General features: G+C 38.8%; 2 protein-coding genes across 4 annotated transcripts; one reads left to right on the forward strand and one right to left on the reverse strand.

Annotated features, from left to right (window-relative positions):
* Positions 1-81: 81 nt before the first annotated feature.
* On the reverse strand, positions 82-20984 carry LOC116299880 (cilia- and flagella-associated protein 337). Of its 2 annotated transcripts, none has more exons than XM_089038648.1 (28): positions 20648-20984; positions 19431-19523; positions 16517-16613; positions 16018-16110; positions 15579-15665; positions 15193-15261; positions 14884-14952; positions 14666-14700; positions 14048-14207; positions 13334-13442; positions 12718-12802; positions 12160-12290; positions 11473-11546; positions 11153-11271; positions 10904-10971; positions 10457-10521; positions 9928-10011; positions 9430-9567; positions 9142-9246; positions 8530-8754; positions 6807-6877; positions 6352-6602; positions 5563-5774; positions 3543-3755; positions 2981-3154; positions 1610-1760; positions 1138-1273; positions 82-631 (listed from the first exon to the last, which is right to left on the reverse strand). In XM_089038648.1, the coding sequence occupies exons 4-28, from the start codon at positions 16078-16080 to the stop codon at positions 184-186; spliced, it is 3342 nt and encodes a 1113-aa protein (XP_088894774.1). In that variant the 5' UTR covers positions 16081-16110; positions 16517-16613; positions 19431-19523; positions 20648-20984; the 3' UTR covers positions 82-183. The 2 variants fall into 2 exon arrangements, with proteins under 2 accessions (XP_088894774.1, XP_088894775.1); XM_089038649.1 differs by lacking the exon at positions 20648-20984 and adding an exon at positions 19683-19797.
* On the forward strand, positions 16818-27891 carry LOC116299889 (tolloid-like protein 1). Of its 2 annotated transcripts, XM_031708605.2 has the most exons (11): positions 16820-17013; positions 18800-18844; positions 19718-20083; positions 20976-21377; positions 21633-22019; positions 22362-22751; positions 23183-23560; positions 24095-24481; positions 24904-25287; positions 26490-26522; positions 26855-27891. In XM_031708605.2, exons 1-11 carry the CDS (start codon positions 16989-16991, stop codon positions 27247-27249), a joined length of 3192 nt encoding a protein of 1063 aa, XP_031564465.1. In that variant the 5' UTR covers positions 16820-16988; the 3' UTR covers positions 27250-27891. The 2 variants fall into 2 exon arrangements, with proteins under 2 accessions (XP_031564466.2, XP_031564465.1); XM_031708606.2 differs by lacking the exons at positions 26490-26522; positions 26855-27891 and adding an exon at positions 25402-26481 and having other exon boundaries at positions 16818-17013.

The following is a 27891-nucleotide window of genomic DNA, read 5'->3' on the forward strand; positions in this document are numbered from 1 at the left end:
AATCCAGGGTTCAACTAATATTATTTTTGGGAAAAAATGTTGGGAAAGATACCAATGATGATGATAAAAGCATGCCTGAAATTATGGAAAGTGTCGTTTTATTATCAAGCAAAATAAGTTGAAAATCAAAAAAATACCAAAGGCTTAACAAAATATAGAGTTGCGAAAATCTTTTCACTCGAGTCAAGACAAGCATTCTGGGCTTTTGTTAACCTTAACATGTCGACGAGCCGACTCGCGACTAGCAGGTCTACGAAACCCTTGCTTAAATGGCGTCCCGCTCGTCGGCGCATGTGACTTGCGAACATTTTTATTCGTGTCACCGAGATGGGCGGATGAAGCTTTATGGCCGTGATGTGCGAGAGTCGACGGGAGCCTGGGTTCCTCAAGAACATCCATGTCCTTATACGGTAATGATGAATATACAACTACTTGGTTCTGGTTGAACTGGGGTTTTTGGAAGCTGGGTAATGAGCGATGTCTCTTTCTGGGTTGGTAGTGCTTACCAAGGACGTTTTTGAGGCTTTCTTCGATGTTGATGGACACAGTTTCGGCTTCTGTGTCCACCTTCTTGGCCTTGTTTGCGAGCTGCATACCAAGCCTGGTTATGCGTAATATATGTTTTGCAACTCTGTCAGTTGTAGAAAACAAAAGCACGCTATTACTACTCGAGGAGGTACGGAACAAAAGGCAAGAATCCTGAGACTCGGCTCAGCTCTTGTATCATCACCACCATCATCAATATCAGTTATCACTATCATCATCATCCTGATATCACTATCTACATCACCATCATCATCATCATATCACCACCATCATCATAACCATAATTATCATAATCATATCACCACCATCATCATCACCATCATTATCACCATCATATCACTCCCATCATCATAACCATAATTAATATCATCATCAATATCGCTATCATCATCACTATTATCATATAATCTCCATCCTTATCACCATCATCGTCATCATCATGTCACCATCCTCATCACCATCATCATCTTATTACCATTATCATCACGATCACCGTCATCGTCATTGTCTTTATCATCATCAGGTGTCATCATTATCATCACCAACATCATTACCGCCGCGTTCATTACAAATAAAACAGCATTCAAATACCTCCATTTTTGTGAACCTGACGTCCCTAAGCTGGCCATAGTGTCAGGCGATGCTACCCGTTGGATATCGTTGGGTATTTTCTTCGCTGCCTTGATTGCTCGTCCCAGGTTCCACAGGGATCTTTGGCCGAACGTACCTGGAAACAAGACGTAGGGTACTTTATAGAGCGTTTTCAGGTGATGTCACAGCCGCCATGTTGGTGTACCAAAACAATATTGTTTGGTACACCTATATGACTGTCTTGTCACGTGAGTGAAAACGCTCTATAAACGGGGCTTCTCGGGGAGCGTTGGTGCCATTTAACAAAAGATTTCTTATTAGCATCCATTGTAAACGGCACCACAAAGGCCGCCATGCTTTTGTTTTTTAACTCTCTTGGAAATGCTTGCAACCCATCAATTCGATGAAAATAAGCGAATGCTTCACAAGATGCCTACATTAATTTATTACTGCATAGTATCTTTGGACTTACCAATGTATTTTCCCTGGTATGTCCACAGACGAACGGAGGCGTCAACGGATGACGTTACGAGTAGTTTTCTCTTCTGGATGTAGTCTAAGCAAGACACGCAGGAGAGGTGGGCTCTGAACTTGAATAACAGTGGTGGGGGAACCAGGTTGATCTACATTAACAAATAATAAATATTAGTATTTTTACATAAGTAAATATAATAAATCCGGCGCGCTCATTGGTTACAATTGACGTCATATGCTGTTATATTCACCTACAGGTGAATATAACTCGCGCACGTGCATGCCCGTTTGTCAATTTGTGCTGCTTGCAGAGATAAATACAATTTGAAAGGAGGATGAACCTCTCTCTCCGATATCTATTAAATTCACTTGTGTAATTAAAAATACTAAAACAATCATTATTCTCAGGCTCAGTGAATATCCACGTAATCAATAATTATCATATTTGTCACGAGTATCAATGAACATCTGCCTACCATCTGCAACATTAGCTAGTATTACCTTTCAGGTTGATTATAATCATTATCAATATCATCATCATCATTATTGCTATCATCATTATCAGCAATATTGATAATGGATTAGATCATCATTTTCATCATCAATAATATGGCATCATCGACATCGTGATCGGCGACATCATCAACCTTATGTCATCATCATCAACCTTGTGATGTTATCATCATCACCCTCGTGATGTCATCATCATCAACCTTGTGATGTCATCATCATCAACCTCGTGATGTCATCATCATCAACCTCGTGATGTCATCATCATCAACCTTGTGATGTCATCATCATCAACCTTATGTCATCATCATCAACCTTGTGATGTCATCATCATCACCCTCGTGATGTCATCATCATCAACCTCGTGATGTCATCATCATCAACCTCGTGATGTCATCATCATCAACCTTGTGATGTCATCATCATCAACCTCGTGATGTCATCATCATCAACCTTGTGATGTCATCATCATCAACCTTGTGATGTCATCATCATCAACCTCGTGATGTCATCATCATCAACCTTGTGATGTCATCATCATCAACCTTGTGATGTCATCATCATCAACCTTGTGATGTCATCATCATCAACCTTGTGATGTCATCATCATCAACCTTGTGATGTCATCATCATCAACCTCGTGATGTCATCATCATCAACCTCGTGATGTCATCATCATCAACCTTGTGATGTCATCATCATCAACCTCGTGATGTCATCATCATCAACCTCGTGATGTCATTATTCATCATTATTCAATCAACTTGATCTCACTTGATCAGAAGACGTAGTAAATTTTATGTTGAATAGAAAAAGGGAATCAAGAATGGAAAAATGTTTCGACATTATTTGTTCTAACCTCTCTATCCGGCTGTGGGGGTTTATTTGCTACTCCTTCTTGCTGAACAAAATTTGTAGAATCCTTCTCGACGAGCGTTGGCAGGAATGAGCCCCGGCTTTCTTTCAAGCGGTTCTTAATTGCTGTTTTCGCGTTTTCTGGTTTGTTTATGCAATATTCGGTAATGTCCCATACCTAGGTATATACGAAAAATTAATATTACATGACGACTTAATAATTGAATACCGACAAATCAAACAAACTGCATGTACATGATGAATCTTCAAGGGATAGGAAGGTTTTTTTCGTGCTTTTTCGTTGCAAAAATCTATGGAAATAATTCCAGTCTTATAATGCGATACTCTTTTATTATAGATATTTTGAACTATCATGTGCCCCATCCCCATAATTCAGCTTGGGCTGACTGTAGTTAGATGGCAGAACAATAGAATCCCTTTGTTCTTTCATTGAGAATTGAATTATTTCTCATGTAAAACGTTGTATTGTTCCTGCCATCTAACATGGCTGCCGTCACGTGATGGTGCAAAACCCCTATTGCACCAGCCATTTCACCAGTACTTACCTTAACATATCCGATTGTATCGCCTGTTATCAACATGGTATTGTTTTCATCTGTTGTTAATGTTGTTATGGATTCTCGTTCGGTATGTCCTGCCACAAACTGCCCAAGGAGTCCCCCTCCAAAGATACTCCAAGCCCTCACGAGGCCCCCGGACTCTCCGGTAACTATTGTTGCCGTATCACGATGGTGCTCACGTTTCTGAAGAAACATAACCTGAGGGAAAGAGATTCAGCAGTGAATCATGACTGAGATACATCTGAATCATTTCTCTTTTAACGGGCTCGATATATACGTGGTCGAACCACATGACCGACCGGCTGAGACAAACATCGACCAAGCACAAAACGGTGGTTGGATGGACCTATAAACCTTTTCCGGACAGGAGTGTTTTAATTTGTATTGTATAAACAATTTAATGAGAAGTAAAACAAGAAAAAACAAAGAAGAAAAACAAAAAGAAAAGAACAATAAAAGAACAATAAAAGAAAAAAAAAAAAAAAGAACAAAAAAAAGAGCAAAAAAGGAAACAACGGGAAAAAAAATCAAAACAAAACAAAAAGAAAAAGAAGAAAAAAAGGAAGGAAAAAAAAAAACAACAAAAAATCGACTCCACTTTGCCATACCCCCGAGACATCCGCAGAGCTGAGGCGTCGTATGGACTTCGGACCTGACGGCGATTAAATCCTTCTGCCCTTGGGTGCACGAATTACGCAAGAAAATGTTCTAGCCGAAGCATCAGGGGAGAGACCAGCCGGCCCCCAGACCATATCGGCTAATCCCTTGCATCTCTGCCACGCACGGAATCGGTTGAAAATAAAATGTTAAAAAGTTCTAGTCTATTCGGTGCATTGTGGTCAAGGATATTTGTTATGCTAATTTCAGAGAGCCGTGGCCCAGTGGAAAAAAACTTGGGCTTCAAGATACTGAGTCAAGCCCGGCTTAGGAGGGTTAGTACCTGGATGGGTGACCTAAATATTATACCTACTAAAGCTCTGGATTGCTTTTTTTTTGAACTCGACAATAATGTAATAGTAATAATAATATAATAATAATGATGATGATGATAATAATAATAATAATAATAATAATAATAATAATAATAATAATAATAATACATAGTTGTAAAAGATAAAGAAACTAATGCTTGGACACTATTTGAAGGCACAGTTTGTCAAGTTGGTAAGATTGCGGAGAGAACTGTTGAAAAACAATAAAAATACACGGAACTACGTGCAGACATCAAAAAAGAGTGCAAAAGCTGAAGTGTAAATCAGATTAACATAGTGTTTGACTTTCTCGCAGGACATCACGAACAGCTAAGAAAAGACCTAAGAACAATTACAAATACAGACAGGGAAGTGAACTTTCTTATAGAACGATGTAAGAAATGGATTTTAAGCCAGAACGTTAATATAGTCAAGAAGTTCTATGAATATGCATAAGCTGAAGAAAGGATTGAAAAAAAATGATGAACTTAACCAGCCTAGACTTAGTCCGCTGGTCAATGTAAACATGATATATACAGACAAATAAAACTTGCCATAATAAAAATAATGATGATCATGATGATGATCAGACGGTAAGGATAAAGAATGAAGATGACGACGGTGATGGTATTATTATCATTATTATTATTATTATTATTATTATTATATGTTTATTTCAACTTCAGACATTTTTGCTACATGAATACAGAATATTGCGGGCATGAATAGTCTAAGCAAATATCTGCATGACTGGTTTTATTATTATTATTATTATTATTATTATTATTATTATTATCATCATTATTATCATTATTGTCATTATTATGACAGAATGACAGACAGACAGACAGACAGACAGACAGACAGACAGATAATAAAGTATATGTACCTTATCGGCAACCGAGTCGTAGTCTTTATCTATTATCATTATTGTCATTATTATTATCATTATTATGACAGAATGACAGACAGACAGACAGAAAGACTTTCAGACAGACAGAAAGACAGACAGACAGACAATAAAGCATATGTACCTTATCGACAACTGAGTCATAGTCACTGTCTTTCACATCTACTTTATTCATCACAGGACAAATACTTCTGGCTCGTTTGAAAAGTGCGTGGAGGGACGGATCTTTCAGAATGGAGCTCTTACCGAGAGGTGATTTGAAACCTGATAGATGTTTGGGATCGATCGTAGATACTCGGCGATGTTGCATTAAATCCGCAAGCACGGCACTAAGAACTAAACAAATATTGTACGGTCAGTCAATGGATTTTCGTTTAAACCTGCATTTCCTAATTGATGACTGGGATATCAAGCACGTTATGATCAAGGCATCAGGAGTGGCGCAGAAGCGCAGTACTGCACCCGCCTCTCACCCTGGAGTCTCGTGTTCGAATCGTGGACTGGGCATTACATATGAGGAGCAGAGTTTGTATTGGTCTTTCCCTTGATTCGGGTGTTTATCAGGGTTTAATCTGTGAGTTAACTGTGCCCTGACTTAGATCAGTCTAGAGGTTGTTTCAGGATTTGATTTGTGAGTTAGCTGCGGCCTGACTTAGATCAGTCTAGAGGTTGTTTCAGGATTTGATCTGTGAGTTAGCTGTGCCCTGACTTAGATCAGTCTAGAGGTTGTTTCAGAATTTGATTTGTGAGTTAGCTGTGACCTGACTTATAGATCAGTCTAGAGGTTGTTTCAGGGTTCGATCTGTGAATTAGCTGCGGCCTGACTTAGATCAGCCCAGAGGTTGTTTCAGGGTATCGATAATATTGAAGTTTTCCCCGGCACCACCCTTCACTGGTCAGGACGATAAGTTACCGGCATTATTCTCCGACACACGTCGTTTCAGCTCCAGCGGAATGACCGGTTTGGACATGATCGGAATATTAAAGTTGTTAGCATTTAACACGCATAATGTGTGTCCAGTGTCGAGATTCCAGACTTTGAGGTCACCATTATAGCAGGATGTTGCTACTAAGTTAGGACTGTAAAAAGATATTGATAATATGTCGTCTTTGTGATGAGCTGGCCAGATACGTGGCACGTCTTCTTCCTCTTCTCGATAATCTCTGAAAATGTTAGAAAAACGTGTTAGGAAAAAGTGTAGCCTGCCTGCCTGCCTGCCTGCCTGCCTGCCTGCCTGCCTGCCTGCCTGCCTGCCTGCCTGCCTGCCTGCCTGCCTGCCTGCCTGCCTGCCTGCCTGCCTGCCTGCCTGCCTGCCTGCCTGCCTGCCTGCCTGCCTGCCTGCCTGCCTGCGTTATGATGTTACTTACTTGTAAACAATCATCTTCTTGCTCCATCCAACTACGACAATGCTCTGCTTAAATGAGACTATTCCTGTAATCTAAATAAAAATTTAAAAAATCAAAAATCAAGTATTACTATAATTTTTACTTAACTAATGACATAAAGTAAGGTACAACCTAGCCCCCTCCGCAGGCTACCCCACATATTCTCTGTTGGGAACCCTGTTAAAGTTTATGGCAGAGAAGAACTGGGAAACAGAAACAGAAACAGGAAGCCCAAGGAGCAAAAAGAGCCAACGAGATGCCTTCCGTTGAGGAAGCAAGGTACAACCGGACTATTCGTTTATTTGTGTTTTTCACTTTTTGATCTTGGCCCGACCTTGAAACCTCATAATTTACTCCTAAACCCTTTTCAAAAACCATTGTGAAAAATTTCATTTGAATATCATAAATGCGTTATATCCATCCTTTTGGAGTCTATGATAACTGTACGACTGCCCTCTTTCTTTTAAGCATGGCCACATGTGAAGAATATTCGAACGTCGTTTTCGATATCTTGTTCGAAGAAGATGAAAAGAAAGAGCAAAAACTCAAATTTTCACTGTGTACTCTTAACTTTTTCCTTCTCAAAAAAGCCAAGTTTTTCGCTTATTCCTAAAAACAAATACATCAAAGCACTCCTACAAGCAATACAAGATTTTTTGCATAGCTTTTAAGTTGAAATACTGAAGAAAAGTTTTGTCTCGATTCCACACTCCACCTAAAAAAAGTCCGTTCCAATGAGTAGATCCAGATTCTGATTTTCCACAATTTTGGATTTTAGAACTAAAACTACCAAATTCTAAAAGAGCAACTGAAATAGGTATCAATGGTGTCAGTGGTTTTAGTTTTTTCGTAAAAAAAGTCAACGTTTTACGAGCATCAACTGTGTCAGCCCGCGAGCCACGTGTAAAACATTACACACACCTTCCCCTCTCCCAACGAAGTGGGTATAACAATTAAACTTTTGGCAGCAAAAAGAAACCTAAGTTATATTTGTCAAGCTACATTTGTCCATTAAGTTTCTTTAATCTATTTTCTTTAAATTTTTGTTTCGCCTTGACCAAAACCAATTCTTTTACGTTGACCAAAATATATAATTTTTTGGATTACGATAAAGGTCCTTTCAATGGATGTGAAATAGTCATGGTCTAATGGAGTTTACATCCAGTGAAAGGACCTTTTGGATTACGATAAAGGATCTTTCAATGGATGTGAAATAGTCATGGTCTAATGGAGTTCACATCCAGTAAAAGGACCTTTTGGATTACGAAAAAGGTCCTTTCAATGGATGACAAATAGTCATGGTCTAATGGAGTTCACATCCAGTAAAAAGACCTTTTGGATTACGAAAAAGGTCCTTTCAATGGATGTGAAATAGTCATGGTCTAATGGAGTTCACATCCAGTAAAAAGACCTTTTGGATTACGAAAAAGGTCCTTTCAATGGATGTGAAATAGTCATGGTCTAATGGAGTTCACATCCAGTAAAAAGACCTTTTGGATTACGAAAAAGGTCCTTTCAATATATGTTAAATAGTCATATTATATTTTAGATTATAAAAAAAAGTTTCATTCAATGGATATGAAAAAGTAATGGTTTAAATGAATTTCGCATCCAATGAAAGCCCGCGTATTTTATTTCTTTCACTATTCGATTTTGATTCGAGATAAAAAATAAAATAAATGCAGAAAATCTCCAACCAGCGTACCTCTTCGTCATCCACAGGTTCAATGGCTCGAAGGCAACACCCGTTATTAAAATTCCATAGCTTTACACTCCCATCACGTGCTCCTGTGATGAGTCGTCTCTTGGACTGATCAAAAGTCATGGCTGTTATCTCTGAATCACCGTGCGCATTAGCAAACTGTATAATCTTCTCGCCATTCTCCAGGCTCCACACACACACCACGGAATCGTGACAGCAACTGACGACCTAAAACAGTATACGTACAGCGTCAATTATCGTTCCTATGACGTCATCGATTGGGATGGAAGATTTTTAAAGGAACGTACGAGGATATGGATCACATATATATCAGGGCAGACGTAGATTTATGACTATGAAAATACCAGTGCCGTATGCGTGCCTTGCTGTGACCGTGATGTTTTCTCGGATTTTGATTGGCTGATTTTTTTGCGCAATGCGATTGGCCTAGTAGTGCTGTGCACCTTGGCGTTACCGGTTCCGCGCCGTGTTCATGCCGTGTTTCGTGTATTTGATTGGGTGGAGAGTAAATTCTCGCGCAATGCGAGTTGTGTGACGCATGCCTTGCTACGCAACGACCGATGTGGGAATGTAAGAATGAAGCATTTTTCTTACCTGATCAAACAAGTCATTATACAAAGCTCCACACAGCGGCTTCGTATGGCTAGCAACCTCATGCTCTTCTGAAGGGTCCTCGTTTTTTCCCTCGAGTAAACTCAGCTGCGATAAAAACCAAGCCTTATGTATCAGTACCTCTTAGGACCAAACTTGGAAGTCTGTAGGAAGACTGTACAATGGGGCACAACACCGTCCGTCGTATTTGTCATGCAAGGCGTGTTAAGAGGAGGGTTTCGCGGAAAGTCCCAAAGATAAACTCAAAAACTAAAACACAGGCGAGCTTACCTGATTAGTGCCTACTAAAATACAGTGTAGCTTGTTGCTGTAGTAGAGACTCGAGATAGGATGAGGACCTGGTAGGAGAGTCCTGCTCAGAATGGTCTGAACACAGCATAAATCCCTCATATCCCAAATCTTGATAACCTGTAAAACCATGATATTGAAGGTCATTTTGAAGTAATAAGACAATTCGTCAGCTATCAATACCCTGAAACAACCTCTGGGCTGATCAAAGGCTAACTCACAGATCGATGTAACAGACGACTTGCACTAACAGATCACGTGAGCCCAAAAATCCTTCTTTCATGTGGCCAATAGCCGGTAAAAGGCCAGGCGAGTGTACTAACGCTACGCCACCCTTGATTCTTAACCTTGATTCAAATCAAATCGGTAAGAGCGCGCACACACATGCGCATTATTGGTTCAGGTTGGTTGAAATGCGCACACACTTTCAGATCGTTTCTTTATCCACCATGATATTACTTATTACTTCGCGTATCTTACCTTGTCTTGAGCAGCGCTGATGATCTCTCCCTGTTCACTGTTGATGAGTATGTGAGTTATGCAAGCAGAATGTCCTTTCAGTATCTGGAAATAAGAAGTATTATTGTCGTCAAAGCCTCGATGACTGTTTGATTAATTTATGCATAATTAAAAGTCGACACTTCACCAAGGTTTTATTAAGGACGAACAAATATTCCGACAGGCACATTCTTTGTACGAACCCGAGACTCAAAGAGACTCGGATTGCGTTACCGTTACACCACCCTCGATTCCAGAATAGTTGGATTCCTGTATAGAGGCTTTGCACCATCACGTGCCAGCGTCCATTATACAGCTTGGGCTGCCTGTGGTTAAATGTCAGAATAATAAAACCCCTTTGCTCTCGGGAATTCTTTCTCATGTAAAACGACGTTATTGTTCCTGTCATGTAACACGCTCCCGTCACGTGATGGTGCAAAGCATCTATTTGGATAAAGGAGTGAGGTTTTTAGAGATCAACTAATTTGACGTATATTTCTGTCTTACTTACAGAAGTTGGTTTTGTAGGTACGTAGGGATTCCATAATCTCAGGTGATGATCCAAGCCACCAGTAACTGAAATAAAGATATATATATATATAAGAAATTGGACTGCTTTTCAGGCGATGCGAGTAAACACCCTCAGCCTGAAGACTGAATGGTTATCAATATTTAAAGACATTTGAGTATGGATATGGATTTAAAATTTGAAAGGGTTTTAGAGTTTTATGGCAAAGAAAGAATTACGTAGGGAGGTGGGAACGGGAAGCACGTGCCCCTCCCCCCGCAAAAAAAGTTTTGCTTTCGCCACCAAAATTTAATTAATTCATTTGGGATTCCTGTGGATTTTGCAGGAAAATGGCACATTGCCCCCCTATAATCGATACCTCGCTATGCCCCTGTCGGTGAAGACATATAATTTTGGCGTATTTGCGTAATTTGTCGGCATGATACTGACCAATAACGTTCCATTCCTTGCAGTAGTCAAAAGAATTGATGCCTTTTCGGGTACGGAACATTGATCTCCTAGAAACACGAATGAGAAGTTCTCATTGAGCATCTAAATGTTAGTTAACTGGATACTTTGTAAAAAACGTTTCTGCATGGGTGCGTTTCAAGATGTTTTCCAAAAATTTAGGGCCATTTAGTGTTTTGGAACAAGTCCTTGACCGACTGCCGGTCATTTAGTCAGCGCATATATACTCACGTTTTCTTGCGATCCAAGTCACCAAGGTACATGGAGTTGTTAGAAGATGAAGCACACGAGATGAAGCACTGTAGTGTTGGGTAATACCTGACTTTACGGACCCAGTCCTCGTGAAGTTCCTGCATGACGGGTTAGAAAATGGAAATATCACGAGCAGCAAACGAATAATACAATCGTTTTACATGAGAAAGAATCCAATTCCCCTGAGCAAAGGGATTTTATTGTTCTGCCATCTAACCACAGGCAGTCCAAGCTTGCATTATGGGCGCCGGAATTTGCTCATTTACCGGTTTTCTCTAACTCCACCTCTATTAACTTACATTAAACTGCATGGCTTGGACATTTGCATGTCTCCCCAGGAAAATCTCAGCTAATGAAACTCGGCGACAGTTAACTGAAAAAAAAAACGATTTCGTCTGAGAAAAACTTACTTCTTATAGAACTTTTTACCTTGGGCGTAACGTTTTAAAATAAAATCTGCGTCCTTTTTTCACGAGAGTAGCACTTAATAGCCAGAGGCTAACAAACCTGTGGCCCTCATTCCGTGATAGAATTGGAATTTAGGAGTCGATTTTTGAGGGGGGAGAAAAACCGGAAAACCCGGAGAAAAACCCTCGAAAAACAGGAGAGAACCAACTATAAACTCTGCTCACACACAACACCGAACCCGTACGCCACCCGTGCTTTCCCTACTTTGCCATTACAGATCACATGTCCATTATTCTCTTGAGAATAAGATTATTTGTTTGAGTTGTATCTATATTCATGTGTCTTCTCATGCGCAACTATGTGCTTAAAAAAAAAGAATGTTATTTTCAAGGATATGACATGTGGTCTCAGAAGGGAAAACACTACGCCTAAGCTAAAGAGATCTATTCAGGACATCTGTGTATAACATATTTTACAGCCTCGCTCTGGCGCGAAGTCCCGGTAACAATCCAAGATGGCGATTGGAAAGAAATGCTCAGATCTAGACTATAACATTTAGGACAGGATTATTGTCTTACCTGATGGAATTGCTTGTCCTAGAGTGAGATCAAACAGATTATTAACAGCTGCCGAGAACTTGATGCATCTCACAGACCCACCAGCGTCACCAAACAGCAACACGCTTTCGTTGAGCTTGTGAGGATTGAACCTGAAATTGAAGAAGTTTTAAACATTGGTCCACGACTATGGAGGCAAGATATTTTCTGAGTTAGTGAACTTGGTGCATTGTGGTCTAACTTGGTACAAATTTACATCTTTTGCTCTTCATGCCTTATTTTGTGTTGTTTGTAATGAAACTAGTGTTCCGACTCCGGAAGAATCAGGCGTAACCAGAACTACAACAACAAGGCTAAACTCTTTATTCTAGTGTACTTGTAGTGAAAAAGGTACAAATAGTGGGGTGAAAACACCTATTGCCTAAAAACCTACCAAACTTACAAACTTGATCCGCGCATGGCGGTAAACGTAAGTGACGTAGCGGAAGTGACGTTACAGCACAGCTAGACCACAATGCATCTTGATTATCGAACTCAAAAAAAGCCTTAGAAAGATTATCAAAGAAGACAAGTGCTTACCAATAGTCCATAGTGACTACACAGTATTCCAGTCCACATAGAACAAACTGTTTTTCAAAGCTATTTGCTGAGCAGTCGTAAAATACTAATAAACAAAACAACATGCAAGGTCAGTGTCATGGCATACATCCCACTGTCTATACTTTCGTTCTTGTTCCTTTAAATTAATTCTTAAACTCCTATTTTAATAAACGTTGTCATCACCAAAGGCAATAGGCAATATAGGCGATAGGCAAAAAGCAAAAGGAGATAGGTTATTCCAAGATCCAAGAATAGTTGGAATAACTTCAGGTGTTTCTGCTTCTTATTCTCGTCAAGATTATGGACCTTATGTGTTGACACTGATTCAATTTTCTTTGAATTCAACGAAAATGTTTCCATGTCTGAATGACCCATTGCCTATAGCATATAGCCTTTGGCGATGACAACGCTTTTTGGAATAAGTGTATAATTATAAACAAAGTGTAAGGGCAAAATGTAATGGTGCAGCTTCAGGGGTATTCTATTCGTAAGAAGTAGGTGTCTTTTGAACAAATCAGATTGCGAGTCAGGTAGCATCTGAAAGTCGATCGATTGCGGACTAATTATAAATCAGTGTTCATCTATACTAACTAACCTATCTCTCTGTCTGCAGAAGACACAGCAACTTTCTTGGCATTTGGTAACACAACACAGTCTGTCACCCACATTGTCCTCTGTGTGGACGATGACTTGCCTTCAAGCAGCTGCACAATATGGACAATATTACTTTGGATGATATAGCAAAAGATATTATATTTTAGAAAAAGATATTATTTTCATAGCACTAAGATTGTTTCTCAATGTCACGACAATCACATAGTGATTGATTTCCCAGTCATCCAAGCCAAGTAAACCACTTAAAGCACAGTAGAGAATCAACAAGCAACTCTACTAAAATAAATGAATAACTAATGGGTTCTTACATAGCGTATTTTAAATATCTCAATGCGCTTCACATTCATAAGCAGTGGAGGACTTTACGGCCTGCATATCAAGGCACTTACAATCATGAGTGTGCTTACAACCATGAGTGTGAAATGTTAGTAGATTAGTATTATGCCTCCAAATTGGGATAGGCTGTTGAACCGGGAGACAATCCCCTACTCTTACACGAATAATTCAACAGGTTCTTTTATGTCCCCCATTTACTGTAGGTTAGGAAGGACTGGGAGACAGAGCCTACGGTTTTTTAAGTCCTTACTCCCATATGATGGCGGATCTGAGGATTAAACCCACGACCATAGTGGGAAGAGGCTGCGTATTAGCAGAGCTCACCAGCCTTCCTTTAACTTTATATTGTGTATCTTACGGTATGTGTCCTGAGGTTGTGAAGGTCCATGCTCCAGAAATGAAGGATGCCGTCTTTACTGACAGTAAGGTATCGACCGCCAATGTTGTCTGCAGGGTCATCTCCACCGTGTGTCATCTTAGGGTAATACGTTATCCTTTGTATGGTGTCGCGATGCGAGCTGCGGATATCGATCAACAATGGAAGAAAAGCTTTTAGTTTGGAGTCATCGAAAATATAACTGTATTTCAAAGACATTGGTGAATGTTGTTGTTACGTTGTTGTATCATTATGGTGGTCATATACATATATATCTTTCATTATATCACCCAACATGGCAACCATGTCTTTTGTTGTTTTATCATCCAACATGGCCGCCATGTCTTTTGTTATATCATTCAACATGGCCGCCATGTCTTTTGTTATATCATCCAACATGGCCGCCATGTCTTTTGTTATATCATCCAACATGGCCGCCATGTCTTTTGTTATATCATCCAACATGGCTGCCATATCTTTTGTTATATCATCCAACATGGCCGCCATTTTTTTTTGGATCATTCAACATGGCCGCTATATCTTTTGTCTTGCTTGTCGATCAATGGCAACTGATGAATAAAAGCATAATTCCAAATTTACCTTGGAATCTCACGTGCAGGATATGGGAACTCCATCTGCAAGGAAACAAAAACTTACATATTATGGTAAAGATTTTCAACTTTTTAAGAAAGATATAAACGCTTGCTGACTGAAAAAATATTTTTAATAATTCCCGCAAATTCCTAAAAGCTTGGCCTACCAGACAGTTGTCTGTCTGACACGGGCGGACGCTTTTGGCAGATGTCATCGATACTTGCCTCTCTATCCACACTGGTCATAACATCCTTGAGTTGATTCTCCATTAGCATGTAGGAGCAGAATTCTTCCTGTAATGAAGAAAAATATGTTGTTAGTTTACGCACAACTGAACTCTGCTAGGTCTCTTCATTCGGACTACCTGTGGAAGTCTGAGGTGAAAATCCCCCCCCTCTCTCTCTGTTCAGTCACAAACCGTTCTCTAAGCTCTAAGGCGCATGCGTTCTGAACCGCTGAAATAAAATATTCCGTAACTTTGCAGTTAAGTAGTTTTTTAATACATCTGCTAATATTTAAGTAGCGGTTCATACCCAGTCTACTGTGCCATCACAGTTAGCATCCACCTTCATGAATATGATTGACAGCTGGTTGTCATCAGGCTAAAAATAAACAAGAATGATATGTTAACAATCGTTATACCGCAGTAGACGTCATGGTATATCGAATGGTTTTTGCGTGAAATGAGTATCGGTTTTTGGAGTCATCCGGCGCGAATCATCGCCATATTGCCTAATGCGCAAAAATAGTGCAAGGGCGTATGTACGACTGTTTCAACGCCGCTGCGCATATTTTCAGCTTAAGTTTTCACGGTGATACAGCGATTTAAATATGAATATATGTATTTATATATATTTAAATCGCTACATGTATCACCTTGAAAATTTAAACTGAAAAACGTTTCGCATTTGACACTTACTATTTCTCCTCTTCCCGCCATTGTCTTGATCATCGCTTGCCGGAACTCGTCCAGGTCAAGTCCCCCTCCACCGTCCTCGTCAGCTTCCTGGTTAATGATAATTATTCATGATTTATACTGAGCGCCCATTTCTACACATATATATACTCAAAGGAACTCACAATCATGAGAGATGGTTAGTATGAGGTCGCTGTTTTTTTTTTTTTGTTGTTGTTGTTTTTTTACGTCCCCAGTGGTTCTTTTACGTCCCTCTAGTATTGGTTATGAAGGGACCGCCATTTAAAGTGGCCATCCGAGCCACTTTAGTATATGTAATTCAAACTTTTAAAAAACGAAAACAACTAACAATGTACTATCAGCTAGATTAAAGATTTTTCCTTTTTCGTAGAGTTTCTTAAATCTTCTTCTTTTTTCAGAAAACTTCGAAGCATATACATACCTGAAAAATCTGCTGCAACATTTCGAGGCTCTCATTATTCATTTGATCTTCTAATCGAATCATTGGTGGACAAGTGAGTTGACTCTCCACTGCCTATCGTGTTATAATTAAAGAATTACCGTCAATAATGACGTTCTTGACAACAACAATTAATAATTTTCCTTATGATTAACAACAACAATAATAATAATAATAATAATAATAATAACAATGATGATGATACTTTTAGCAACTATTCCTCCCGCTCCACCATTTCTTTATTTTTCAAAAAAAAAAATTCCGTTTTCCTCTTTTTTCACTGAGGCTGAAATTGCAGACATCTATTTTAAGCTTATTTTATATCACTCGATTTTCGTTTGTTGTCTTTTTTCTTAAAGATTGGATAACATCTTACACTTGTGTAAATCAATTAGTCTCCTTTTTTCTAATTTTTCGGGGTGTTTTATTTTTCAAAAAGAGCGAGCGTTTCTATGAAAATCAATCAATCAAAGCTTCTTACCACATTGATATCCGATTCTTTTCCTTTCTTTCCCGTAGAACCTGACTCCACATCTTCCTCCAACCCGCTGTCATATTCATCGCTATATTCGTCAGAACTATGATCCATAATAATTCACTCAATATATATTTGACAAATCACTGTATTCTAACTAAAGTCGACAAAATGGGGAAATAAGAGAGAAACTTGTGATGTAATAGTGAATTCTGACGTGCATTTGCGCGCGCGCTCGCGTGAAACAACTCATTTCCGTCAGGCGTTTCTCGCTCGAGTGACGTAAAATCTCCTGGTACAACTAAATCTTGAGTATTTGATTTGAACGTGTTATGATAGACTGTATATTTGTTATAGTCTTCCTTAGGTAATTTTCCAAGGCTTTACATGTAAACTAGATTATTACTAGTAACTAAATGATATGTTGGCTTAAATCTCGTTCAGTTGGTATTCCAAGAAATCGATCAAACTATGCCAAATGTCAAACTACATACCCCGTGTAGGTAAGTGCGTATATTTCACTGAAAGCGATCAAATTTGTACAAACAGCAGTCGATATTATATTGTCTTTAGTTTTTGACGCCGGACTGAAGACAAGCACTATTTTAGCCGGTAATGTAGTGGTTTTGTAGTTTACATACACGCATACACGAGGATTTCCTTCGAAGAAAACATCATAAATCAGGCTTCTCGATCGCTATAGAGATTTAACGATCGTAACCCGCACCTCCAAATATCGGAGTGTTCATTTTTGATTTCTACAGTCCATCATCTAAATCCATAAGTGTTTTCCATAGAGTCTTATTTCGTTTAAATATGGTTAGACTAGAATTTTGATACACAAAAAATACATAAATAGGCATCATGAACTTTATGTATGATTATCTTAACCTCACTTTAGTCGCTCTGCTAAAAGATTTTCTATGATTTATGTTACAAAATTATATTATTTTTAAATAAAGTTACTCCTATTGAAATAGGTATAAAAGGCATTATTTTCCCAACGGAAGCAAACTTTGAGATCTGGATCCTTCATCTATTTACATATACTTTAAAAATATGCACAAAAGTTCTAGAAGGTTTTTGCTTTGTTCAAGTTTGGCGATATCGCTTATGCCCTTTGTTTTTTTCCGGTATTTAGAATACAGCTTCATCCTCCGCATATTAAAAATTCTGTACTGTAGTCTTGCAAAGAAATAAAGAAGTATTCAAGTGCTTCTAAAAACCCTTTGATTCATTTCTCTATTTGTATTATGTTGAAAATTTGTCCTACTTTACATCTAATCAATCAAAATGAATTAATCGAACTGAATGCAAATATCAAATGTTTTTTTTTTTTTTTTTTTTTTTTTGAAACAAAAAATTATAGAAAGAAAATTATCTAAACTTTCTTTAAAGATCATGAATTAGATTTAACAATAAAATTATATTTGAGGAAGTAACCAATGCTTCTGTTTTAGACATGTTGGAATTCCTTTTTTTTTTGTTTTTGTTTGTCGAGATCTATTACCGGTATACACATATCTATAAGGGTTTGATAGCACCTTTTAAAAATGGGACAGTATTTAATTTTCAACCTTTTTTTCTTTATAACTGTAAAAAAAACTCCAAGCTATGCTCAGTCTTGGTTACGTGGCATCTGAGTTATACCCAAAGGTTGCAAGAGGCATATATGATTTGAAAATGGTTAATTGCCTCAAAAATACCAAAAAATATATATACAGTGTTAAGTTTCGATGTCACTGACATCAATATCAAGTGAAACCGATGGTGATATTAAAACATCGTGTAACTGCGTAAAAAATAACAATGTTATTAGAAACTCCTTCTTTATCATTCCACTGCTTCAACTAAAACATTATTTGAAATCCCACAGAGCTAATTCATGAAAAACTTGAATCCTTACTATGGGAAAATAAAAGGTTTCCCTGCTTAACAGAGTATAGAATCTTTTGTATTATTAATATGTAATGGGATTCATATCTTTGATATAATGTCTCAACTGACAGGAAAATGAATTATTGTTTATAATGGAATTAGCTGTGTCGCTAATGATCCAATATTATGCTACACTTGGCTGGACATGTTCAACAGAAATAAAGAAATATTCAGTTATACATGACCTTAATGTCAAAGATAAATGATATAAATGAAATGTCTGGGGTCTATACCATGAAGAATGCTTGAAATAAGCTGTTGATGGATTTATCTTTCTCATTATTAATGCAATTGTTTCAAGTTATTCAAATTATTGATTAATTATTCATACTAAATTTCGTTTATTTTCAGTTTGCATGTTTCTGTTTCAAGGGTTTTTGATCAATTGTAATCAAGGTACGTAAACCAGTAATATTTGTGTAATAAAGAATACATAGATATATTTAAAATTCATAGCAGCCAACTTGTAGGACAAAAAATGCTATATTTTGCAATTTATTTATTGCTTTTCAAGGATTTTCTTTTTTCAAAGGCTCTAACTCACACATATAATAGGCCCAGGGGGTGTACTAGGGTGGGTAACATGATGGGGGGGGGGGGGGTGGGTGGGTCCGACGGAGCTTCATTTTGCAACCCTAAAAAAATACTCAAACCTGAAATTTTACACTCAAAAAAATACATGGCATCCAAATTTCAGTTTACGGAATTCACTCACGCCTTGCTGAAAAAAATCAAACAAATAATTTTCTGATACAAAAATCGAACTCCGAGATGTGACAACCCAAAAAAATACGAGTTTCATTTTGAGACCTAAAAAAATATGTGGCTGGTCTCTTGACCCAAAAAAATACTGGGAATGAAAATTGTCAAAAATACGTTGGACCTCCCCGTCATGTTACCCACCCTAGTACACCCCCTGGGCTAATAGGAATTTAGTGTGTTAGGAAGCAGCAATGTAACAGTTAGATTGGGTTTGAATTACCTGAGCTTGGTGTCCTATTTGAGTAGACTTGTTTGGTGGTTCTCTGTTGTGCTTTGAGGGATTTTTCTCTGCATTGTCCAGTTTTCCTCCCTCCTTAAAAGTAAAATGAATTCCCATTCAATATCCAAGCTTTCAACTACCATGAAGCTTAGGGATCTGTTTACGATGGTCCCATGCTAAAATATAACATCCAAAATTGTTAGATTTTTAATTTTAATTTTAAATATGTTTTCAAAAAAACTTTAGACTCACAATGACATTGATATGTGACTATTGTTGCCATTCAGGATGCAGTACTGGTCAATATCCTTGTATATTAAATGGTACAGAAGGACGCATCGCCAGTCCAGGGCATCCATCATACTACCCAAACAATGCCAATATATCATGGTCAATTCAAGTCCCTCATGGCTACTCTATCAAGCTTGAATTTAGTGACAACTTTAAAATTGGGCTGGAGACAAACTGTCGATCTGATTACTTAGTCATATATGATGGCTTTACCACAGGAAGCCCAGTAATGGGAAATTATTGTGGCTCAGATAAACCACCTAGTTTATACTCATCTGGGCCAACTTTATTGGTTGCCTTCATTTCTGATAATGAATATCAATCTTCTGGATTTTCTGCTAATTACACAGCGATAAAACCAGGTAAATATTCTCATGGTATAATATTTTTGCTAAATATCTTTTTGCTACAAACCTTATGCAAAAGGGTGTGGTTCTAAATTCCATAAATCGAATGCTTACTTATTTGGCAAATTATTTTGTTGCCAATTGAAAGACCACAAGAAAATTCGTATGCACACAGTTTCAAAGTAATAAGAGTTATTAAAGTGCCAAAAATATGAAAATGAGGCTGGTCAGGGCTCATGGTTCTCTCTCTCTACAAATCCTTCTAACTACAAAGTTCTGTAACTTTTCAGGTATTTGTGCTAGAGCACTGAAATTTTGTTCAACTCATAATGTTTGTATGCTTTTCAAATGTTGGCTACTGTGACTTCAAAAATATAGTGGCTTAGGAGTAAAGACACGTTTCTTTTCTATGGGATTTTGTATATGGTCTAGTTGTAGATTGAAATTTAAAAAAATGAATTATAGAGTTATAGATTCATTGAATGAAATGTTTACTTAACTGGAGGATAATTTTATCTACTCAAATCGTTGTAAGAAGTGAAAAAATAGCTACTTGTAAAATTATCTGAGCACAAATACCTTTAGTTATCCATATTTTTTTGTCTTCATCGATTCTTCAAGTTTTCTCAATCAAACTTCTTCTTCTTTTGTTGTCCTTTCTAGCTAAATGATATTTATTCAGCTACCAACACACGTATTATACGTTGTCATTTAGCAATGATAAATAATGACTTGTCTTGATAACGTTAAATAAGGTATAAATTTGTAAAACAGGCGTTTTTCATTAGAGACAGCTGTTTTGTCAGCCATTTTGCAATTTGATTTGCAAGTCAACCACAGGAATCCCAACTCTAGTATCACGTAAATATACGCAATGACCAATCTTAGTCTGTTCTCCTCTTTAAAGGTACAACATGCTCCGCACTACAAACACAAGAAGAAAATGCAAACCTTATCCTAAGAGACGCTTCAGGGAATATTTTCGCTCATTTTAACAATTCATATAATTATAACATAAAACCTCTTCGATGTTTATGGAGGCTGCGAGCACCGCCAGGCTATGGGATCAAGATAGCTATCAACGCTTTAAAACTTGATAAAAATACTAGTTGTTTGCAAAGTAATTTCAATGTATATAAGGGATATTTTGTACAAGAAGACAAGCTGGTCTCGAGATATTGTAAAATTGAAAATCCAGCCAAAATATATTTACCCGATAGAACTGCAGTTTTAAGAGTTCAAATAAATCAACTGTCTTCGTGGATTGGAAGCGAGGCATTTGCTATTAAATATGAATTCCTCAAAAAAGGTAAGATGAAAATCGAATTGGGGAATTGCATCAAATATGATCAAATGATTACTGCCTTCTCTCCACTCCACTCCTTTCCTCTCCTCTCCTCTCCTCTCCTCTCTGCTTTAGCAATACCTGTAAATTGTAGGTCATGCCAATAAAGCTATTTCAAACCTCTCCTCTCCTCTCCTCTCTCCTCTCTCTCTGCATTACCTGAAACATCCCCGTTTGTCGTTTTAGTGATATAGCTCATGGATATTTTTCATTTCTCAGATATAAATAAGTGCTCTACACTAAACAGCGAACAAGAAAACAGCAACATTATTTTAACCAGGAATAATGGCAGTTTTACAATACATACGGAAAACGGTGATCCTGACCAAGGTCTTCAGTGCCTATGGAAAATCAAACCACCGAATGGTCATCAAGTTAGACTGAGTTTTACGAAGTTTCTTCTTGAGAGCGACTGTCGGGATTCCTTCGTAGAGATTTTTGATGGAGAAAATAGTGAAGGAAACGGAAAGTTCTGTGGTTCGGTTCCTCCGTGGGTGATGTTTTCCACCGGGGGATATCTCGTGGTCAAGTTTGTTGCGCGGTCTAGTAATATGAGAAATCTTTCAAGATTGAGTATCGTTGGCGTTTATGAGGCTGTGACGTATGGTAAGTGACGGGACCATTTCGTCATTCTTGCCTCTGAGTATGGTCAGTCAGTTGGTTAGTTTGTCTGGTCGGACGTCAGTTAGTCGGTCGGTTAGTCAGTCGGTCGTTCGGTCTGTTTTTCTGCTTGTCTCCGTTTTTTTTTTCTTGGTGCGTGCGTGTTTGCTTGCTTGCTTGCTTGCTTGCTTGCTTGCTTGCTTGCTTGCTTGCTTGCTTGCTTGCTTGCTTGCTTGCTTGCTTGCTTGCTTGCTTGCTTGCTTGCTTGCTTGCTTGCTTGCTTGCTTGCTTGCTTGCTTGTTCGTGTGATGGGAAATTATATAATATATATTCTCATTCTCTCGCCAGCAAAAGGAACATGTTCAACGATAAACACCAAACAAATGAATTCAAACATCCAACTTAATGACAAAAAAGGCGTCATAATGACTCCCAACTATCCTTCAAAGTATCCATCAGACTTTAAGTGCGTTTGGATTATAACAGTGCCTTCTGGATATCGTATTAGACTTCACTTTGTCGCGTTTAACGTCGAAAATCATGGCTGTGTTTATGACTTCGTTGAGGTTCGTGATGGCGACAATAGTTCAAGTCCATTGAAGACGCAAGAAAACTTATGTGGCATCACAATACCTTATGATATTTACTCCACGTCGAATAACATGTGGATGATGTTTGTGTCTGATTATTCAGAGCAGATGACTGGGTTCCAGGCTTTCTACAGCGCCGTAACCCCTGGTGAGTTACAAAACATATTCTTTAGACATACGTTATGTTATTTTAAGAAGAGGTAAAATTCTGTAGAGCAAGACTGATGCTCGAGATGATTTTAGGAGCATGCGTAGCTCACTTGGTTTGTGTGAGGTCTTCCACGGTTCCATCCTCAGGATCTCAGACATCTGTTTCGACTTCATTCTAATCCGTGTAGCTTCAGCTTTGAATATTAAGACAGACCACTGATGACTTGACAGAGGGGGATAAAGTGCAGCGCACCGTCAACTCTCTGGAAGACCCGCTACTAGCTGAAGGAACACTGACGTCAAATAAGGCCTTTATAATTTCACCGAACATTTGTTACCGCGTCATCGCATTAAGTTTGATTCATTCAAATAATCTAATTATAAAAAGAATCAATACCGAAGTAAAGAATATTTTTGTCTTCTCTTTAGAACCATGGAGGTGTTCCCCAGTAAACACCGACCAAGAAAACAATATCCTCATTAAAGACACACCAGGCGTGCTCACCACTCCAAACTACCCCCACCCCTACCCCCCTAACCTCAAATGCACCTGGCACATCACAGTACCAAGTTCACTTAGGATCCAAGTTCACTTTCACGACTTCCAGCTCTATTCCTCTTGTAGTTTCGAGTTTGTGGAAGGGTTTGATGGCAAAGATATCTCAGACCAAAGTCTTGGCCGATATTGTGGAAGCAATTTGCCTTTTGACATGTTTTCAACTGGGAATGCTATCACGTTGGTTTTTCAAAGTAGCACCTTTGCAGGGTGTAGAGGATTCAAGTTGTCTCACTTCATTCTTGAGCTTGGTAAGTTCACAGTGATGTGTTCTTAAGATTTGCAGCTCTTTTTAAAAGTGCAGTCCCCGCTGCGAAACATCGTAAGCAGCTCTGCACGCGACAGAAATGAGAGGGGGCTAACTAACGCACATTGCAACATTTCGCGCAATATTGGTCTATCTATCTCGACGCGATTACTAAGGCGCCTGCGACTCCAGGAAGTTTGGTCAGTGGTTGTAATTACAACTCTATCTGATTGCTTGATAACCGCACGCAATGTAGGTACATTCAAACAATGAAATTTGTTGCTCGGATTATTGCAGAAGTAGAACGCGATTCGACTTCGAAATTGTTGCAGGAAATTGTGTTCAATTGTGTCACAAATTTCAGGCGGATGGACTTGCGCGCTGGAATAGTCCTGTTGCGTCAAATATTGCGTGCAATGTTTCATCGCGTTTGACCCCAAGAAGGGAATGACACGTGATTTCAAATGGAAAACCAAACATTACATTCAAACTTAACCTGTCTATCGTCCGTTGAAATAAAATGAAAATCTTCTTACAGGTCCAGGAATATGTTCAAAAGGAAATCCTCATGATCTCAATGACAATTTAGTCGTCAATAGCACTAGAGGGAATATCACCAGCCCTAATTATCCTCTGCCCTACACACGTGGAATGCAGTGCACATGGCATGTAAGAGCTCCGATAGGCTATCACGTGGAGCTAAATTTTACATCGATACATTTCCCACTTCCTTGTGCTCAAGACTATATAGAGGTCCGTGATGGAGGTTCTTCGAATAGTCCATTCAAGGGACGGTTTTGTAATGTGCAAAGCGCTTCTAGGATCTATTCAAGTGGTAGGGAATTGTGGCTGAGGTTTATTTCACAGCACACGACCAGTGAAGCGTACAAAGGATTTTATGTCACATATAGAATGATCAAAGCTGGTAAGTTTTAGTATTAGTCTTTCTTTTGATTACATATTTAATCAGTTTTTAAGTGTAGTATACACCTACTTCAACAAACGTCGTCATCGCCAAAGGCGATAGGCAATAAGTCATTCCGACATGGAAATGGTCTCGTTGAATACAAAGAACATTGATTCAGTCTCTACACTAAGGTCCATGTTCTTGACGAGAATGAGAAGTAGAAACACAACTGAGTCCTATTGCTTTTCGCTTATCGCCTATCGCCTTTGGCGATGACAACGTTTTTTAAAATGGGTGTATATGGTTTTGTGCGCATGACCGGCTGCTTCTCACCGCTGCCACCATTATTTCATCTAAGTTGCTTATTTAGTTACTTCTCTGCGGCCAAAAAGTCTCATTCGACCTTGCTTCTGATTCAAACCCTTCTATTTCGTTGCTAGGTAACTGCTCTAGGGATTTCGACCAATCATGGAACACTAACCTGAATTTTGGCGAGAGCATGTCAGGTAGTCTAACAAGTCCCGGATATCCAGCTCCGTTTCCTCCTGACATCAAATGCACTTGGAAAATCACCGTTCATTATGGCTACCAAGTGCAACTGATATTCAACCGCATTTCCCTACTAGAGCCCTGTACATCTGGTTATGTCGAAGTTAGAGATGGATACTATTCCTTTAGTAAAAGCCTCGGCAAGTTTTGTAAGACTGAAGTGTCGTCTGTCAGGTTTCGGTCGACTGACAGACGACTGTTCGTGCACTTTGAGTCGGGAAACACTTCCATGCTTGGTCAAGGATTCGATGCAAGTTTTTCTGCCATGATAAAAGGTAAGTCCATAATGGATTATAATTGTCCTAAATTTTCTTGATCTTCCCATTTCACTGAACCAATCGCAAACCCTCGATGATCGTGGTTTTTTAATTACCTTCTGTTGAACGTAGGTATTCTACAATTCGCGCGGCGACAAAATAGGGCGGTTTACGTGGACCTGTATCAAGGCGTTTCCTTGAAACGAGCTCTTGAAGACTTTATTTTTCCCCGACAACCCCATGGAAACCGACTTGAGTGACGTCCCCCAACACCTGTTTGGTCGGCTCTATGCTTGGTCAGGACTTGAGTGAGGTCCCCCAACACCTGCTTTGTCGGCTCTATGGTTGGTCGGTAATTCAATCCAAGTTTTTCTGCCTTGATTAAGGCCCCGTCCACACGTATCCTGATACTTTTGGAAAATGCCAATTTTTTTTATTACGGGCCGCTTCTTTAAAAAATCTCTTCCACACGTGCAGTGCTTTCTTATCCGTTTTCACCCGTCCACACGTATCCGGTTACCAAAAAGTTTCGTTTTCGAGGCCAACCCGCAAAAAAACTGAAAAATCCGTTTTCAGAAATACCCGGATATTTAGCCTGTGTAGCGGCCGGCCCTCGATAATCGTGGGTTTGAGATTCGGAGAGGGGTTGGAAAGGATATTGCCTTCCGAATCCCAACCCCACGCGATTATCTTGTTGGCCGCTACGCCGGCTAGATACGTTTGGACGAGGTTTAAAGGGGAGTCAGTCATGGATTGTAATTGCCTTCTTGCAATGGAAATGTGTTATTTTTGATATTAAGTAGATTAAGATTCCCGTTTTTCCTTCCCGCAAACGGCAAACGTGACCACGTTTTCATCGTTTCCCTACATTTCACTTTACCTTTAGCAAACCTTCTCGACAAAGACAAGTATTCTTTTGTTTATCTACGACTTGGAGATTTTTGCGATTGCTTTTCACTAATTTTAAATAATTTTTTAATGGTCATCTGACGTTTCATGTTTGCCGTAAACGAGAATCTTAAACTATCTAATAATATTCTACCGTTGAACGTAATTTATGCGGAGATAAGAAAGGCCGACTCTCATGAAGTTCTATCAAGGAGTTTTCGTGATACGTGCTCAGTAGTCTTGAAAACTTTGTGTTTCCCGACATCGTCACAGAAACACCTTGTTTTAATATTATTGTTGCAATGATGTTTGTATTTTTACATTTTTGCCAGGAACAACAAGCTCTGGTTCTCTTGCAGCTGGAGGTAAGACCTTGATGATATTTTTTATGTATATAATATTTAGTCATTCCAATATCTATATCATATCGGCATTTTTCTGTGAAAAATAGAGGCGGGCGCTCTCACCGCTACTTCACTCATGCTTCCACCATCTCTGATTTTCAAGAAGTTGTAAACTAAAGGATGGAATTGTGATGCTTGTGAAGAGCGCAGCAAAAATTAAAATACCTATAGCGCAGAAAAAGCCGCCAATATTCTGTAGACTTGACTACACACGGGAAAACCCGGGAAATCTGGGAAAAAAAACACAACCTTGGAGTATTATATTGAGTGTTTTTTTCCTTTTCTGTTTTCAGCAATAACTATATCCCTAATCGTATTCGCTGGCTTTATCTTGATTACACTAGCAATTATTTTCACGTATTGGCTGTTAAAAAAGAGATATCGTCGACGGCCAAACTCTCGTCCACGTGATCACGACCTAGCGGTCATCCCTCCAATGCGCGTCCCTCCGCTGGACGATATTCCTGATTGCTTAATCGCGGAGGATCGTCCTCCTCCATATGCCGAGGCGGTAAACCAGGATGACGAAGAACAGTCGCCAGCGAGAGACGTTGGACGGAGAAATAGTGGTTGTACAGAGGAGACTGTTGAAGAACGGTCAATAGAGGCGGAGAGGGGGCTGGATAATGAAGGATTTACGAATGACCCACCGACATACGAGTCTCTTTATGGCGTCGACCCAACTTGACGAATACTTTCCTGATAAGAGACCTGAGGTTTAGATTTAGAAAATAGCAAATAACTGAAATACACCAGTGTGGATGCCGCAGAAGCTTCTCTGACATCAAAGAAGAAAGCCCTTTCTCCTTTAGCGGACGTTTTTCTCCGACGACCTTTTCTAGTAACACGAGAGCCTACTATCAAGCTTTCAGAGGATCGACTCCTTTGACAGAAATAGTAGAGCCGTTCTCCTTAAAGACAATTAAAAAAATAATAAAACAAAACAGAAATAATGTAATGAATTCTCTATTTAGGTAGAAATTGTTAATAGCGTTAAAAGGCCGACTTATCGTCTGTATTACCCCATATGTTATGGCCGAAACTAGGGCAAGATCATATAGCTTGATATAAACTCGGCCATCTTGCGCCCCCAATTATAACCAAACCGTATACCCCAATCTTGCGTGGAAATTCAGAAGCGTTGATCAACCACACTATTTGTCCTAATGTATTAGTCCCATCGGTTTTTTACTGAAAAACTTCTGTCCGTCTGCTCCTCTCCAAATTTGATTTCATACATACCCCATATTGTACAGTTCACAAACAAATTATTTATAAATATTTGCAGGCCAACAAATAGTGGAACAAATAAACCTATTATTTTACTGTA

Source organism: Actinia tenebrosa, unplaced genomic scaffold (assembly GCF_029948245.1).
Source record: "Actinia tenebrosa isolate PJP-AT-01 unplaced genomic scaffold, QUT_ActTen_1.0 PGA_scaffold6__47_contigs__length_16458017, whole genome shotgun sequence".
NCBI classification, from domain to species: Eukaryota; Metazoa; Cnidaria; class Anthozoa; order Actiniaria; family Actiniidae; genus Actinia; species Actinia tenebrosa.

Coding starts and splice junctions, on each gene's coding strand:
- LOC116299889 (XM_031708605.2), top strand. CDS start 16,989: ATGTCAAACTACATACCCCGTGTAG. Junction 20,084..20,975: donor TTACACAGCGATAAAACCAG/GTAAATATTCTC, acceptor TCCTCTTTAAAG/GTACAACATGCTCCGCACTA. Junction 23,561..24,094: donor TCACTTCATTCTTGAGCTTG/GTAAGTTCACAG, acceptor ATCTTCTTACAG/GTCCAGGAATATGTTCAAAA.
- LOC116299880 (XM_089038648.1), bottom strand. CDS start 16,080: ATGATTCGATTAGAAGATCAAATGAATAATGAGAGCCTCGAAATGTTG. Junction 15,262..15,578: donor TGGCGGGAAGAGGAGAAATA/GTAAGTGTCAAA, acceptor GTTTATTTTTAG/CCTGATGACAACCAGCTGTC. Junction 5,775..6,351: donor TGTGTCGGAGAATAATGCCG/GTAACTTATCGT, acceptor ATATTTGTTTAG/TTCTTAGTGCCGTGCTTGCG.